Below are 13,613 nucleotides of genomic sequence, written 5' to 3'. Positions count from 1 at the left end.
CGTAAAGGACTAAAAAAGTATCGTCTTTATTTAAAAGCCCTTGCAAGCAGCTATTGATTGAAACCTTACATTAGGGTCTATAAATAGATTGCCAAATCCATCCCTTCCATCAGACAATCTTCCGGCTAAGCATCCTGGTTTTACAGGCATGATGGGTTGGGGCTCCGCTTTGTGTTGCATTATTGCCTTGTCTTTGGTCCATGTTTCATTGGGTGCAAAGGCCAGGCATTTCAATTGGGAAGTGGAGTACATGTACAGATCTCCAGACTGTCTGGAACATATTGTGATGGGCATCAATGGCCAGTTTCCAGGACCAACCATCAGAGCTAAAGCAGGAGATACTCTTGTTATTGAACTCAGTAACAAGCTTCACACCGAGGGTGTAGTCATTCACTGGCATGGAATCCGACAGGTATATGTTCAAAATTTTCTCAAGTAATTCACAACATACACATCCCAATATGACGTGTTAAATATTGTTTTTGATCAGCTGGGAACCCCATGGGCGGATGGAACTGCTTCCATTTCACAATGTGCTATAAACCCAGGAGAGACTTTCAAATACAGGTTCAAAGTTGATAGGGTATTTCTCTTCTTCTTTTTGCTCTGTTTTTCAGCTGAACTTCAACGAGATAAAAAAACTGTTTTAGGAATCAGATCTAAGTTAGAAACACCCACACACGTTTTTCCAAGTTGAATTCAACATATATAATATTATCTTATTGATGAAGAATATTTTTTTATGAAATAGCGTGTGTTGTGGTGCAGCGTGGAACATACTTTTATCATGGGCACTACGGGATGCAAAGATCTGCAGGGTTGTATGGGTCACTGATCGTTGACGTGGCAGACGGAGAGAAAGAACCCTTCCATTATGATGGTGAGTTGAACCTATTGTTGAGTGACTGGTGGCACAAAGGTGTTCATGAGCAAGAAGTTGGCCTTTCCTCCAATCCCTTTCGTTGGATCGGTGAACCACAGGTAATGCCACATTTTCTATAAAAAAGGGTCAATAACACATTTACTCAGACACCTATTACTTAGTTTATATTTTGATAATTTAATATTATTTTTTTCTTAATCATAATCATACTCAACGTTACGTTTTGCTTTTGTGTTGTCACACTTCATTACAAAATTTAAAATAATATTAACATGTCATCGTAACATAATATCATATCAACATTAAAAAATAATTCAAATATATTATGTCAACATTACTATTACTTTTTTAACACCAAAACATGATCAAAATACAACTTTAGACATGATTTTAAGGAAAAATAATAATACTTGGATGACTAAATTAGAAATTAAGTAACAGGTGAGCGACTAAATAGGTAATTTAGCATACTTTTAATTGTTTTAGTATTGAAATTTGTATTCTTGTTATTAAACTATCATTTAATTCGGTTTATAGCTTTTGGGAGAGAAGAGACGAAATGTTAGTTTACCAAAACAGATTTTAAAAATTAACAATGAAAGTGAAAAAAATGTTAATAAATTAAAATTTGCCAGGATAATAGTAGACATGGTGGTTGGTATTTCTTTATCATATTGCCATCTCATTCCAAATTGGGACTGATAAAGGAAAAGAAAAGAGCTATTGGTTTAGGTAAAATAATAATTAATAATACCATATTTACAAGAAATGTAAACAGGTTTTAAATTTTAAATTTAGTAAAAGAAAAATAAGTTTTTAAATATATAGAATTGTTTGTGAATTTCCATTTTCACGTGTTGTTTATGGGATTCAGAGTGTGCTGATTAATGGAAGAGGGCAATACAATTGTTCAATGGCTGCAAAATTCAGTAACCCACCAATTGGGCAGTGCAAGTTCAGAGGGAATGAACAATGTGCACCTCAGATCCTCAAGGTTCAACCGAACAAAACCTACAGGCTCAGGATTGCCAGCACCACCGCTCTTGCTTCACTCAACTTGGCCATTCAGGTATTCCCATTTTTATTCTCTATTATTAATCTAACCTATTTACATTTCTTCAAATTTTATAAATTCGTCTTTCTTAAACTTTTATAAACCCGTCTCCTAATATAAAATCGAATTACAACATCGATGCTGATATTCTTATTTTTAAAAGTCAAAAAAGAATATTGAAATTCAAAAGTTTTATGCTGGGAACCCAGATTTAGTTTCGAATCTCTAAAATGACACTTTGTGGTTGTGGGTTGCTGCCTTTACCCAGAACTGAATCCTACTTTAGCAATTTGCAAATGAGCATTTTTTGCTTTATAATTTTTAATATATTGAATAATTTGACATGAATAATATTAACAACCAACTAAAGTATGTAATCGATTATCTTCCAATATTAGCAAAGTCAATTGTTTTAATGGTGATGGGAAAAAAAAGGAGATGGAGAGAGGCAATCTGGTCCAAAGTAGGTGTGAAAAGAAAATACGAAAAGCAGTTTAGTCAAAATGGAAAAAAAAAAGATGCAGAGCTTAACTATTTTAGAGTACACCTATCTAATATTAAAAATATATTATCTTTTTAGAATTATTAAATTTAAACAGTTATCTCCGTATATTTATGATTATAACCGGTAATTTAATAAAATGAAATACTAAAATTTTTAAATAATGTTCGAGGTTCAAATTATAAAATTTGTAAATATCTTTATATTTGTAATTTTTGATCTGATTTAACTCATTAATAGATCAAATACTAATGATTATAAAAAATTGAAAAAATTTCCCAAACTATATTTTTTACTTTAAACCCCTAAATCATTTTTTGCTTAAATTAGTTACATATAATAATTTAAAGATTAATTTTACTAAAAAATAATTTAGAAGCTTAATGCAAAGAAAAGCATAATTTAGGAAATTTTTTAGTTTAAGCCTTTAGTTTAATAGGAGTTAGCAGTTGGTATAATAGTACGATAATTTTTAATCATTTTATGAATCGAAGATCTTAAAGAATGACAATAATTTATTTATTATTAAAGTCATTTGATTCATTTATGCTAATATAATAATAATTATATGTTTAATGATAATTTTTAATTATTTGTGTTAGGAAATAAACCGAGTACAAGTAATTTCCCTATAACTAGATTAGTGAGAATGCGAAATAAAAGCGAAAAAATAATACCCGAAAATTGATAACGGAGTTCAGCCAATTGTGTTTACGTCTCCGGGCTGTTGCAGATCTTTTACTAAGAGAGAAAATTTACAGGTGTTTACAAAACACTCACTACTCACAAGAAATCTCTTTAGTATAGGAAGAAAGAAATGTTTTGGGATAATTTTGAAGCTAAATGAGCTAGGGTATTTATAGTTGAAACTTAGGGACTAATCTTGTAATTACCCTAAAATACAATGACTCAATTTTTGATTTATCCATTACCATTTTTAAACAATTAGGCAGCCCACCTTTGAATTGTGTGTTTGGCGGTGCCAAACATTTGTTGAAAACCAATTTAGCCGCCCAATGTTGAAATCAATTTGGTTGCCCCCTATTTTGACTTTTCTCCAACAATCTCCCACTTGAAGACTGATTTTAATATGTCTTCACACCTCGATCAATGCAGCAGCATTTCTGATCTTGTTATTCTAGAATGCTAACTGAAGTTGAACACAACTTCAGTTTGTCTGTGGTCACCGTTTTTGTCAACATGTCTGCCAGATTTTGAGCTCCACTAATCTTTTCAAGTTTCAAAATCCCATCTTCCAGAAGAGACCAGATAATATGATATCGCAATTGTATGTGCTTCGTCCTGGAATGAAAAGACGGATTCTTCGCTAGATGGATAACACTTTGACTGTCACAATATAAGACATTGTTTTCTTGTTTCTTGCCTAACTCTTCCAAAAAACTTTGGAGCCAAACCATCTCCTTGCTGGCTTCCGTAACAGCGACATATTCTGCTTCAGTTGTGGAGAGATCAACTATATTCTGTAATTGAGAAACCTAACTCACTGCGGTTTCTCCTAGAGTATAGACATACCCTGTAGCGCTCCTTCAGATGTCAACATTTCCGGCTAAGTCAGCATCTACATAGCCTGTCAGTATCGTATCTCCACCTTTGAAACAAAGTGCTTTGTTTGTGGTACCTCGAAGATATCTGAGGATCCATTTGACTGCTTCCCAGTGCACTTTGCCCGGATTATTCATGTACCTGCTAACAGCTCCCACTACATGAGCAATATTTGGTCTGGTACAAACCATGGCATACATCAGACTTCCAATTGCTGAGGCATACGACACCTTCACCATGTATGCACGTTCTTCCTCCGTCTTTGGTGATTGGTCTTTGGAGAGTCTGAAATGAACACCTAAAGGTGTACTTATTGGTTTAGCATCTTGCATGTTGAACATGGAGAGTACTTTGTTGATGTACTCAGCCTGTGATAACATTAAAGTCCCTGACTTTGTGTCTCTCTTGATTCTCATCCCAATAATTTTCTTTGCAGCGCCCAGATCCTTCATAGCAAACTGCTTCGACAATTTTTGCTTCAAGTTTATGATCTCTTAAATGTTTGAGCCTGTAACGAATATGTCATCAACGTATAATAATAAAATAATGAAGCTATTGTCGAACCTCTTGATGTAGCAACAATGATCTGCTTGGCATCTGGTAAAACCACTACTACTCATGAAGTTATCGAACTTCTTGTATCACTGTCTAGGAGCTTGTTTTAAACCATACAAGCTCTTCTTCAACCTGCATACCAGGTTTTTCTTGTATGCCTCTATGAAGCCTTCTGGCTGCCTCATATAGATTTATTCCTCCAAATCACCATGAAGGAAAGCTGTCTTTACATCTAACTGCTCAAGATGTAAATTCTCTGCAGCTACAACTTTCAACACCAGTCTGATTGTAGACAGTTTTACGACTGGAGAGAAAATTTCATTATAGTCAATACCTTCTTTTTGCTGAAAACCTTTGACTACCAATCTTGCTTTGTAGCGTTTGCTTTCATCGTGCTCTTCTTTGATCCTGTAAATCCACTTGTTGTGGAGCGCTTTCTTGCCTGGTGGTAATTCAGATAATTCTCACGTCTGATTTGACATAAGCGAGTCCATCTCATCTTTCATGGAAGACTCCCACTTGACTGAATCCTCCATCTGCATTGCTTCATCATAGCACTCTCCATTATCAGTCAGCAACAAATAGTGCAAAGAAGGCGAATAACGTTGGGTTGGTTTAGGAATTCTGGAGGAGCGTCTCAGTTCTGGTGTGCGTGGTTCTTCTTGAACTGCTTCAGGATTGATATGAACATCATTTCCAGAAATCTTCTCGAACTCAGCAAATTCCTTTGTTTCAGCTTCGGTATTACTCGATTCTGCGGTTGACATGTCTTTGTACATCACATTTTCATTGAAAATGACGTCTCTGCTTCTGATGATCTTTCGATTTTCGTAGTCCCAAAACCGATAACCGAACTCATCACCACCGTAACCAAAAAAGACACATTTGTTGGACTTGGCATCAAGTTTACTTCTTTCAGCAGAGTTTATGTGTACATAAGAAATACAACCAAACACTCTTAAGTGTGAAATGTTTATTTCTTTCTTGCTCCAAGCTTCATCTGGTATTCCGCCATTCAAGGGAACTGAGGGCCCACGGTTGATCAGGTAAGCTACAGTGTTGATAGCTTCTGCCCATAGCAATTTGGACAATCCGACATGTATCCTCATGCTTCTGGCACGTTCATTCAGAGTTCTGTTCATACGCTCTGCTACACCATTCTGCTGTGGTGTTATGGGAACTGTTGTCTCCATCTTGATCCCATTGTTTGCGCATAAATATCTGTATCTACTGTCTCTGTATTCTCCTCCATTATCAGACCTCAATCGTTTGACTTTCAAACCAGTCTCATTTTCCACCATGACCTTCCATTTTCTGAAGGTATCAAAGACTTCTGATTTCTTCTTCAGAAAATAAACCCATGCCTTCCTTGTTGAATCATCGATGAAGGTGACATAATATAGTGAGCCTGCAAGAGATGAAACTAGGGATGGTCCTCATACATCAGTATGAACCAATTCTAACCTTTCTGCCTTGGAAGTCTTGCCAATCTTTGTAAATCTGATTTTCTTTTGTTTGCCAAAGATGCAATCCTCGCATAGTCCGATATCTACATTCTTTAGATCCGACAGCTTCCCTTTTGACAAAAGTGTCTTCATCCCTTTCTCGCTCATATGGCCAAGCCTTTGGTGCCATATGTTTGATTTTTCATCAGCATCTGCTACTGCAATGATATTCTCTAAATTTGAGGTTACATAGAGAGTACTAGTTTTCTTACCACGAGCAATGACGAGTGCTCCTTTGGTAATCTTCCATTCACAGTCTGAAAAATTTGTGCCATATCCTTCTCCATCAAGCTGTCCAACAGAAATCAAATTTCTTTTGAGACCAGGAATATGTCTCACACCTTTCAGCGTCCAGGTGGTCTGGTTTGGCAACTTTAATCGGATGTCTCCTTTTCCGACGATCTTCAAGGTTTCATCATCGGCTAGATGAACCTTCCCAAAATCACCACTGACATAGTTCTCCATAATTTCTCGGCATGGGGTGGAGTGGAAAGATGCTCTTGAATCCAAGATCCATGATTCAATCGGACTGTTGACGCTTAGAATCATGGCATCACCTGTCTCCTCTGTCATGTTTGTAGATTCCTGTGCGCCGATATCTTTCTTCAGTGCTCGGCAATCCCTTTTAAAGTGACCCTTCTTGCCACAATTATAACAGGTAAAATCTTTCTTTCCCGTTCTTGATTTTCCTCGTCTGGATTTCGATCTGCCACGATTTGAATTTCTTTATGAAGTTCTTCCTCTAGACTCCGTGTACAAGGCTGAGGAGGTTGATGCTTTACCCGATTCTCTTCGTCGAATTTCTTCACTCAATACCAGATCCCGAACATCGTAGAATTTTAATTTGCTGTTTCCCGATGAGCTGCTGACTACTGTAACAGTAGCATTCCAACTGTCTGGTAGAGATGATAAGAGAATTAAAGCTTGAACTTCATCATCGAATTCAATTTCCACAGAACTCAACTGGGTTGTGATTGTGTTGAGTTCATTTAGGTGTTGAGCCACTGATGCCCCTTCCGTCATCTGCAAATTTAATAATCGCCTCATCAAATGAACTTTGTTTGAGGCCGATGGCTTCTCATACATACTGGAGAGAGCTGCCATAAGACCCGCCGTGGTCTTTTCCTTTGCTATGTTGAAAGCAACATTTCGGGGCAACGTCAGTCGGATAACTCCGAGGGCTTGTCGGTCGAGAAGAGCCCAGTCTTCATTCTTCATGCCCTCTGGTTGCTTTCCTGAGAAGGGTTGATATAGATTTTTCTGGTACAGAAAATCTTCGATCTGCATCTTCCAAAAGCCAAAGTCCGCACCATCGAACTTTTCAATTTTCACATTCCCTTCATCTGCAGCCATCGCTCCCACTCGAATCTGGCTTCTTCGGATCGTTTTTGACAATTTGTGCGAATCACCGTTTTTGACTATTCACGAAATTTACTATTCACGTGAATAGTAATAAATATTAACCTCGCAAAAAATTGACAAAATTCACAACTCAAAAGCTCTGATTACCAGTTGTTAGGAAATAAACCGAGTACAAGTAATTTCCCTATAACCAGATTAGTGAGAATGCGAAATAAAAGCGGAAAAATAATACCCGAAAATTGATAACGGAGTTCAGCCAATTGTGCTTACGTCTCCGGGTTACTGCAGATCTTTTACTAAGAGAGAAAATTTACTAGTGTTTACAAAACACTCACTACTCACAAGAAAGCTCTCTAGTATATGAAGAAAGAAATGTTTTGGGATAATTTTGAAGCTAAATGGGCAGGTATTTATAGTTGAAACTTAGGAACTAATCTTGTAATTACCCTAAAATACAATAGCTCAATATATGATTTATCCATTATCATTTTCAAACAATTAGGCAGTCCACCTTTAAATTATACGTTTGACGATGCCAAACATTTGTTGAAAACCAATTTAACCGCCCAATGTTAAAATCAATTTAGCTGCCCCTATTTTGTTTTTTCTTCAATAATTTGACATTAAACGTTTATTTTTTCACATTGACGATTATCTAACTCAAGATATTAAATAATAATAATAAATTTTTACCATTGGGGATGTGTGGTTAATGTTAGTACAATAGTGCTTGAATAGTTTACCACACTACTTTATGGTATTTGGCGCGTTGGAAAATGTCAAAGAGCTCTGGAGTCCCAAAGCCTGCAGACTCTGATTTACTTTTCTGATATAGCACTGTAATTGCGTTGAATCTGTACTGAACCAATGCAATTGCACGTTACAAAGGGAAGTTTTGTACTCTTAATATATAATTAAAAAATTATTATCAGTTTTATTATTATTTAAATAATAAATTAAAAAATTATCTAAAATATTATTATTTATATTTAAAATATCAATATTTTTTAATATTTCTAGTAAAATATCTAACAATAACAAAATTAGTAGAAATAATAATATTTTTTGTATTTTTTACCTGTTTTGTTATTTAAATAATAATAAAATGATAATATTTTTTTAACTGTATATTAAGAATGTCGGACGTGATCATTTCCCCGTTACAAATTGTCTTAGAGTTCTGGAAAATTATTAGGTGCAGTAGCTTGATGTACGGTTAAGAAAAAGTCGCTATCGGAAATGTTATTATTTTTTTAATATTTTTGGTTAAGCTCTACTTAAAACATTATTTGTTCTATTAGAATGTTAATATTAGGCATATAAATATCATTTTTTCTACCGAAAATGTTAATATTAGATGCTACCTAAAACATTATTTTTCTACGGAAATTAGCTAGCGAAATTAACATTTTCAGTAGAACAAATATTGTTTTAGGTAGCGCTTTATCGAAAATGTTAAAAAATAATAATATTTTTTATAATTTATTTCCTTTAACCTTATATTAGGCTGTCGTAGGGTCTGGAATCCCAAATCCTGCATCTGTCTGCTTTTTTTGACATGCCAATGTAATTGCATAATTGAATCTCATACACAAGATTTTATATTAAAGAATAGAATTATAACATTTTGACAATGAAAATCGATTCTAAAATATATATAAATTTGAATTTTTTGACTTGTTGAATCTGTGACCAATACAATTGCATAAACAATTATTGGGTGCTGTGTATGATTATTTGGTATACAAGTTATCAACATCTACAAAATATGGTTGCAGGGTCACAAGATGGTGGTGGTGGAAGCCGATGGAAACCATGTCCAACCATTTGCTATGAATGATTTGGATATCTATTCAGGTGAAAGCTACTCTGTGTTGTTAACAACAGACCAAAACCCTTCAAGGAACTACTGGATTTCAATAGGTGTTAGAGCTAGAGAACCCAAAACCCCTCAAGCCCTCACCATTCTGAACTATTCCCCCACCTCTGCATCAAGGATCCCTATGTCTCAACCCCCTGTAACACCCCCATGGAACGATTACAATCACAGCAAGGCCTTCACTAAAAGCATATATGCCCTCATGGGGTCGCCTAAGCCACCCAAGACTTCGAACCGTCGGATCGTCCTTCTCAACACGCAAAACCGAGTCAATGGGTTCATCAAGTGGTCCATCAATAATGTCTCATTAGTGTTGCCTTCAACTCCCTACTTGGGATCCCTTAAATTCGGTCTCAACAATTCTTTTGACCAGAAAAGCCCACCAGACAACTATGATAGCAGCTATGACATAATGAAGCCTGCTGTGAACCAAAATTCGACTCAAGGGAGTGGGATTTACACCATCGGTTTGAACACGACTGTCGATGTGATCCTCCAAAACGCGAACACATTGGCGAAGGACGTTAGTGAGATACATCCATGGCACTTGCATGGGCATGATTTCTGGGTGTTGGGATATGGGGAAAGCAAGTTCAAAGAAGGTGATGAGAAAACGTTCAACTTGAAGAACCCACCGTTGAGGAACACCGCTGTGATTTTCCCATATGGATGGACTGCGTTGAGGTTTGTTGCTGATAATCCAGGGGTCTGGGCATTCCATTGTCACATTGAGCCACATTTGCATATGGGGATGGGGGTTGTTTTTGCTCAAGGAGTCCATCGTGTTGGTCAAATACCAAGAGAAGCTCTTGCTTGTGGATTGACAGGAAACAAGCACAACTGAGGCATTATTTAAACTACCTGCATTTTGGAAATGAATCAAAACAACTACATGTAATCGGAAATAGCGAACCTAAGTTATGTATTAGGCTACTTGCAATCAAACGCTCTTTTTTAATTTCTATATTGGTGCTTTGTGCCTGATCTGATTTGAGCTGAATGATTAATTGTGGACTTGGTATGGTATATGCTGTTTTTTTTTTTTTTGGCAAGTTCTTGTTATTGGTTAAGGAACAAGGCTAGCCTTAATTGCGGCATGGTTTACATTAAAAGACATAAATATCAAATCAAAACTAATAAAATAATAAGTATATAAATTAGGAAATTAATAAAATAATTAAAAATGTAATATATATTTATGAGAAAAAATAAAAAATAATAATGACTAAAAAGATAAAAATATACATATTAAATTAAGTATGCAAGATATATAAATATATAATAAAAACATTTTTACATATTAATATATATATATATATATATATATATATATATATATATATATATATATATATAATAGATAAGTAAAAGTTATATGTATAAAACAACAACAACAACAATAACAAAACCCTGATTCCCATATGCAATGAGGTAAGGAGGAGGTAGGGTAGTAGGCTGACCCCAACGCTAGGTTGCGAGCAGCTTCCTTGGAAGACCTCCGACAGTCAGAAAATTAAAAATAAAGATAAGATGCAAATGCGTGTATAAATAAATAAATAAATACATAGATGAATAGTCTTCATATGCAGTCTTGATATGTGCGTCTGTAATGGGGAGTAATCCCTGTAAATAATTCCCTGCAAATAATTTCTACATAGAAATCTCTGCATATAGACTGAAAATGTAAGACCCAACTAAATTTTAAAAAAAGGAAACATGAATAGAAATGATACACAAAAGTCAATAATAACAAGCTACGAGAAGGAATAAATTCAAATGAGTTAATTCTTAAACTAAGGCAACACTACTCCGATACCCTAGTTCTAAGCCTTCATACATTTCAATGACAGAAACATATATAAAGTAGAAGTCATGGAAAGTACTACAAAGACATTAAAAAGAAGACAGAGATGTTATACCCTATGGCTGTGAACCGCACTACTCGACTACCCTGGTTTTAAGTCTCCATACTTTCCTATCAGAGGTCATGTCCTCAGTAAGGGCTAATTCTTTCAAATCAGATCTCAAGCAGTCTTCCCACTTCCGTCTTGGTCGTCCTCTCCTTCTGACACCGTCGACTGTAATTGACTCTACCCTCCTGACCGCATCCGACAGTTGTCGCCTAAGGACATGCCCAAATCACCGTAGTCTTCCCTCCCTTAATTTTTCGGATACATGCACCATCCCCAAGTACATCCTAATAGCAGAGTTAGGTGTCATGTCCCACATAGTCCTACCACATGTCCATCGAAGTATTCTCATTTCTACGGCCTCCATCCTCCTTACGTGATCCTTCTTGATTGCCCAACATTCTGATCCAAATAACTTACAAGATATGTATATATAATATAAAAAATTAAAAGCGATAAGAATTATAAGAAGAATAAATATTATACATGTGAAATTAAGACAAACAAAAAAAACTTACAAGATTTGATGTAACAATTAATCCAAATAACTGAATAAAGTGAAAATTTAAAATAAGAACGAAATATAAGAAAAGAAATTGAATGACAAAATAATTCTCACAAGAAATTATTATTGGCTACCTCCTCCTTTCTTTTACTTAAAACAAAAGTCCTCCAAATTTAAGAGATTTGAAATGTCATTTTGTTTTTATATTTTGAAAGAGGGCATTTTGTATTAAAAGGAATAAAATATATTACCTTAAAGACCTCAATAAAATTTTTTTTAATCCTAAATGAAAAAAAAAGAAAATGTCATTTTGTTTAATCCAAATATCTTCCGGATTCGATTTTGATTGAGATTGTTTCCTTTTTTTTTTGCATGAAAATATTTTCCCTGCCAAAAATTTGCTTTGAGAGCCTGAAATTTCGATGTGTGGAAGGAACACCGACGCGTGGACACACGTAGAGGAGACGAATCATTAGCGCGTGGATTACACGCACCCAGCTGGATGACAATGCTCCCCGGAGGCAACGACGGCTGGAGACTTTAGAGCTCCTTAATAAGTGTTTAATTAAAAGATTGTGAGATTCCCATAGGATGATAATCCCACATCCCATTTTGGTTGGTCGGGAATCTTATTTTCGGTAATATTTTATTATTAATAGTAGATTTTTTAGGGTATATTACCGGGAATGTCATTTCCTCATTTCCCTTAGGTATTGTAACATTACCGGCGTTTTGGACTAAAATACCCTTAATTTTTTTTTTTCAAAAATATCGTTCTTCTGTCATTGAATAATAAAAATTCTACGAAGGTTAAATTACAAATTTATACTTAAATTATTTTAGATTTACAAAAAAAAAATCTATAATTAAAATTTTATATGAAGTTCAAGGGTTAAAAAAAATTTTACCCTTTCATTAAACTTTTTTTATATTTTTAATTTTGTAACAAAATTATATAAATATTATGAATTTAATTTTTTAAAGAAAATATATAAATATTTTACAATTTGTAGTATTATACAAATATATAATAAGGACAATTTGGTCAAATATACATTCCAATAATCGTTTATTCCTTTAACCAAATACGGTAATCTTATATTCCTACTAAACCAACCAAACATAAAATACAACATTCCCAGTAATCATATTCCCTGGTAATCTTTTATTCCCACTGATAATCTTACATTCCGTGAACCAAACACACTCTTAGAGTTTTCTTGTTTCCTTAATGTGTTGAGCTTGTTGGGTCAATTTGTATTTGGATTGTTTGGTAATAATTGAATCTGTACCAATAAAACTTATTTATTTAATATATATGTATATCTAACAATAATAAACAATACTAATAATAAAAAAATAATAATAATAACAAATAATAATAAAGACTAATAATAAATAATATATAATACTATACTAATAACATATAGTAAATATTATATAATAAAGATATTACTTATAAAATAGTAAGACAAAATGAGAATAGGCTATAATAATAAGTACTAATAATAACAATAAGAATATAAAATAAATCAAAACTAAAAAATATTTAAATTAATTTCGAACAAAAATAGGTGTCTACAACTACCTTTATTTGTCTATTATAGAAAACGAAAATAAGAAAAAGACGAAAAAATTAAATCCAATGCGTGAAATTAGAATGAAATTCGAACACATTCTTGTTCCTTTGCTGCCAAGACATATTCTTTTTTCGTCCATAGTTGTATCTGAAAGCGATTAAATTGTAATCAATGATTCATTTGATTTTCCCTCTCAAGGACACCAAATTGGAAAACAATCTTACTCCTTCCTATGAAGGACGATAAGTCATGTTCAAATTGAGATGAACTCCTCCATTATGAGTTAAGTCTCATAAGGGTGACTAACTCCTCGTC

The 13,613-nt window shown here is 34.3% G+C and overlaps 1 protein-coding gene across 1 annotated transcript; it reads left to right on the top strand.

The window, feature by feature from the left end:
* The first annotated feature begins 121 nt into the window (after positions 1–121).
* LOC120145239 (L-ascorbate oxidase-like) lies at positions 122–10,154 on the top strand. Its single transcript, XM_039159130.1, has 5 exons — positions 122–412; positions 491–583; positions 769–981; positions 1,758–1,952; positions 9,203–10,154. Exons 1-5 carry the CDS (start codon positions 149–151, stop codon positions 10,145–10,147), a joined length of 1,710 nt encoding a protein of 569 aa, XP_039015061.1. The 5' UTR covers positions 122–148; the 3' UTR covers positions 10,148–10,154.
* Positions 10,155–13,613: the final 3,459 nt, after the last annotated feature.

Source organism: Hibiscus syriacus, unplaced genomic scaffold, assembly GCF_006381635.1.
Source record: "Hibiscus syriacus cultivar Baekdansim isolate YM2019G1 unplaced genomic scaffold, ASM638163v2 tig00110893_pilon, whole genome shotgun sequence".
Classification (NCBI taxonomy): Eukaryota; Viridiplantae; Streptophyta; class Magnoliopsida; order Malvales; family Malvaceae; genus Hibiscus; species Hibiscus syriacus.
Note: the sequence above shows the minus strand (reverse complement) of the source record. Positions and strands in the feature narration are given on the sequence as shown.

Coding starts and splice junctions, on each gene's coding strand:
- LOC120145239 (XM_039159130.1), top strand. CDS start 149: ATGATGGGTTGGGGCTCCGCTTTGTGTTGCATTATTGCCTTGTCTTTG. Junction 413..490: donor ACTGGCATGGAATCCGACAG/GTATATGTTCAA, acceptor GTTTTTGATCAG/CTGGGAACCCCATGGGCGGA. Junction 584..768: donor ACAGGTTCAAAGTTGATAGG/GTATTTCTCTTC, acceptor GTTGTGGTGCAG/CGTGGAACATACTTTTATCA.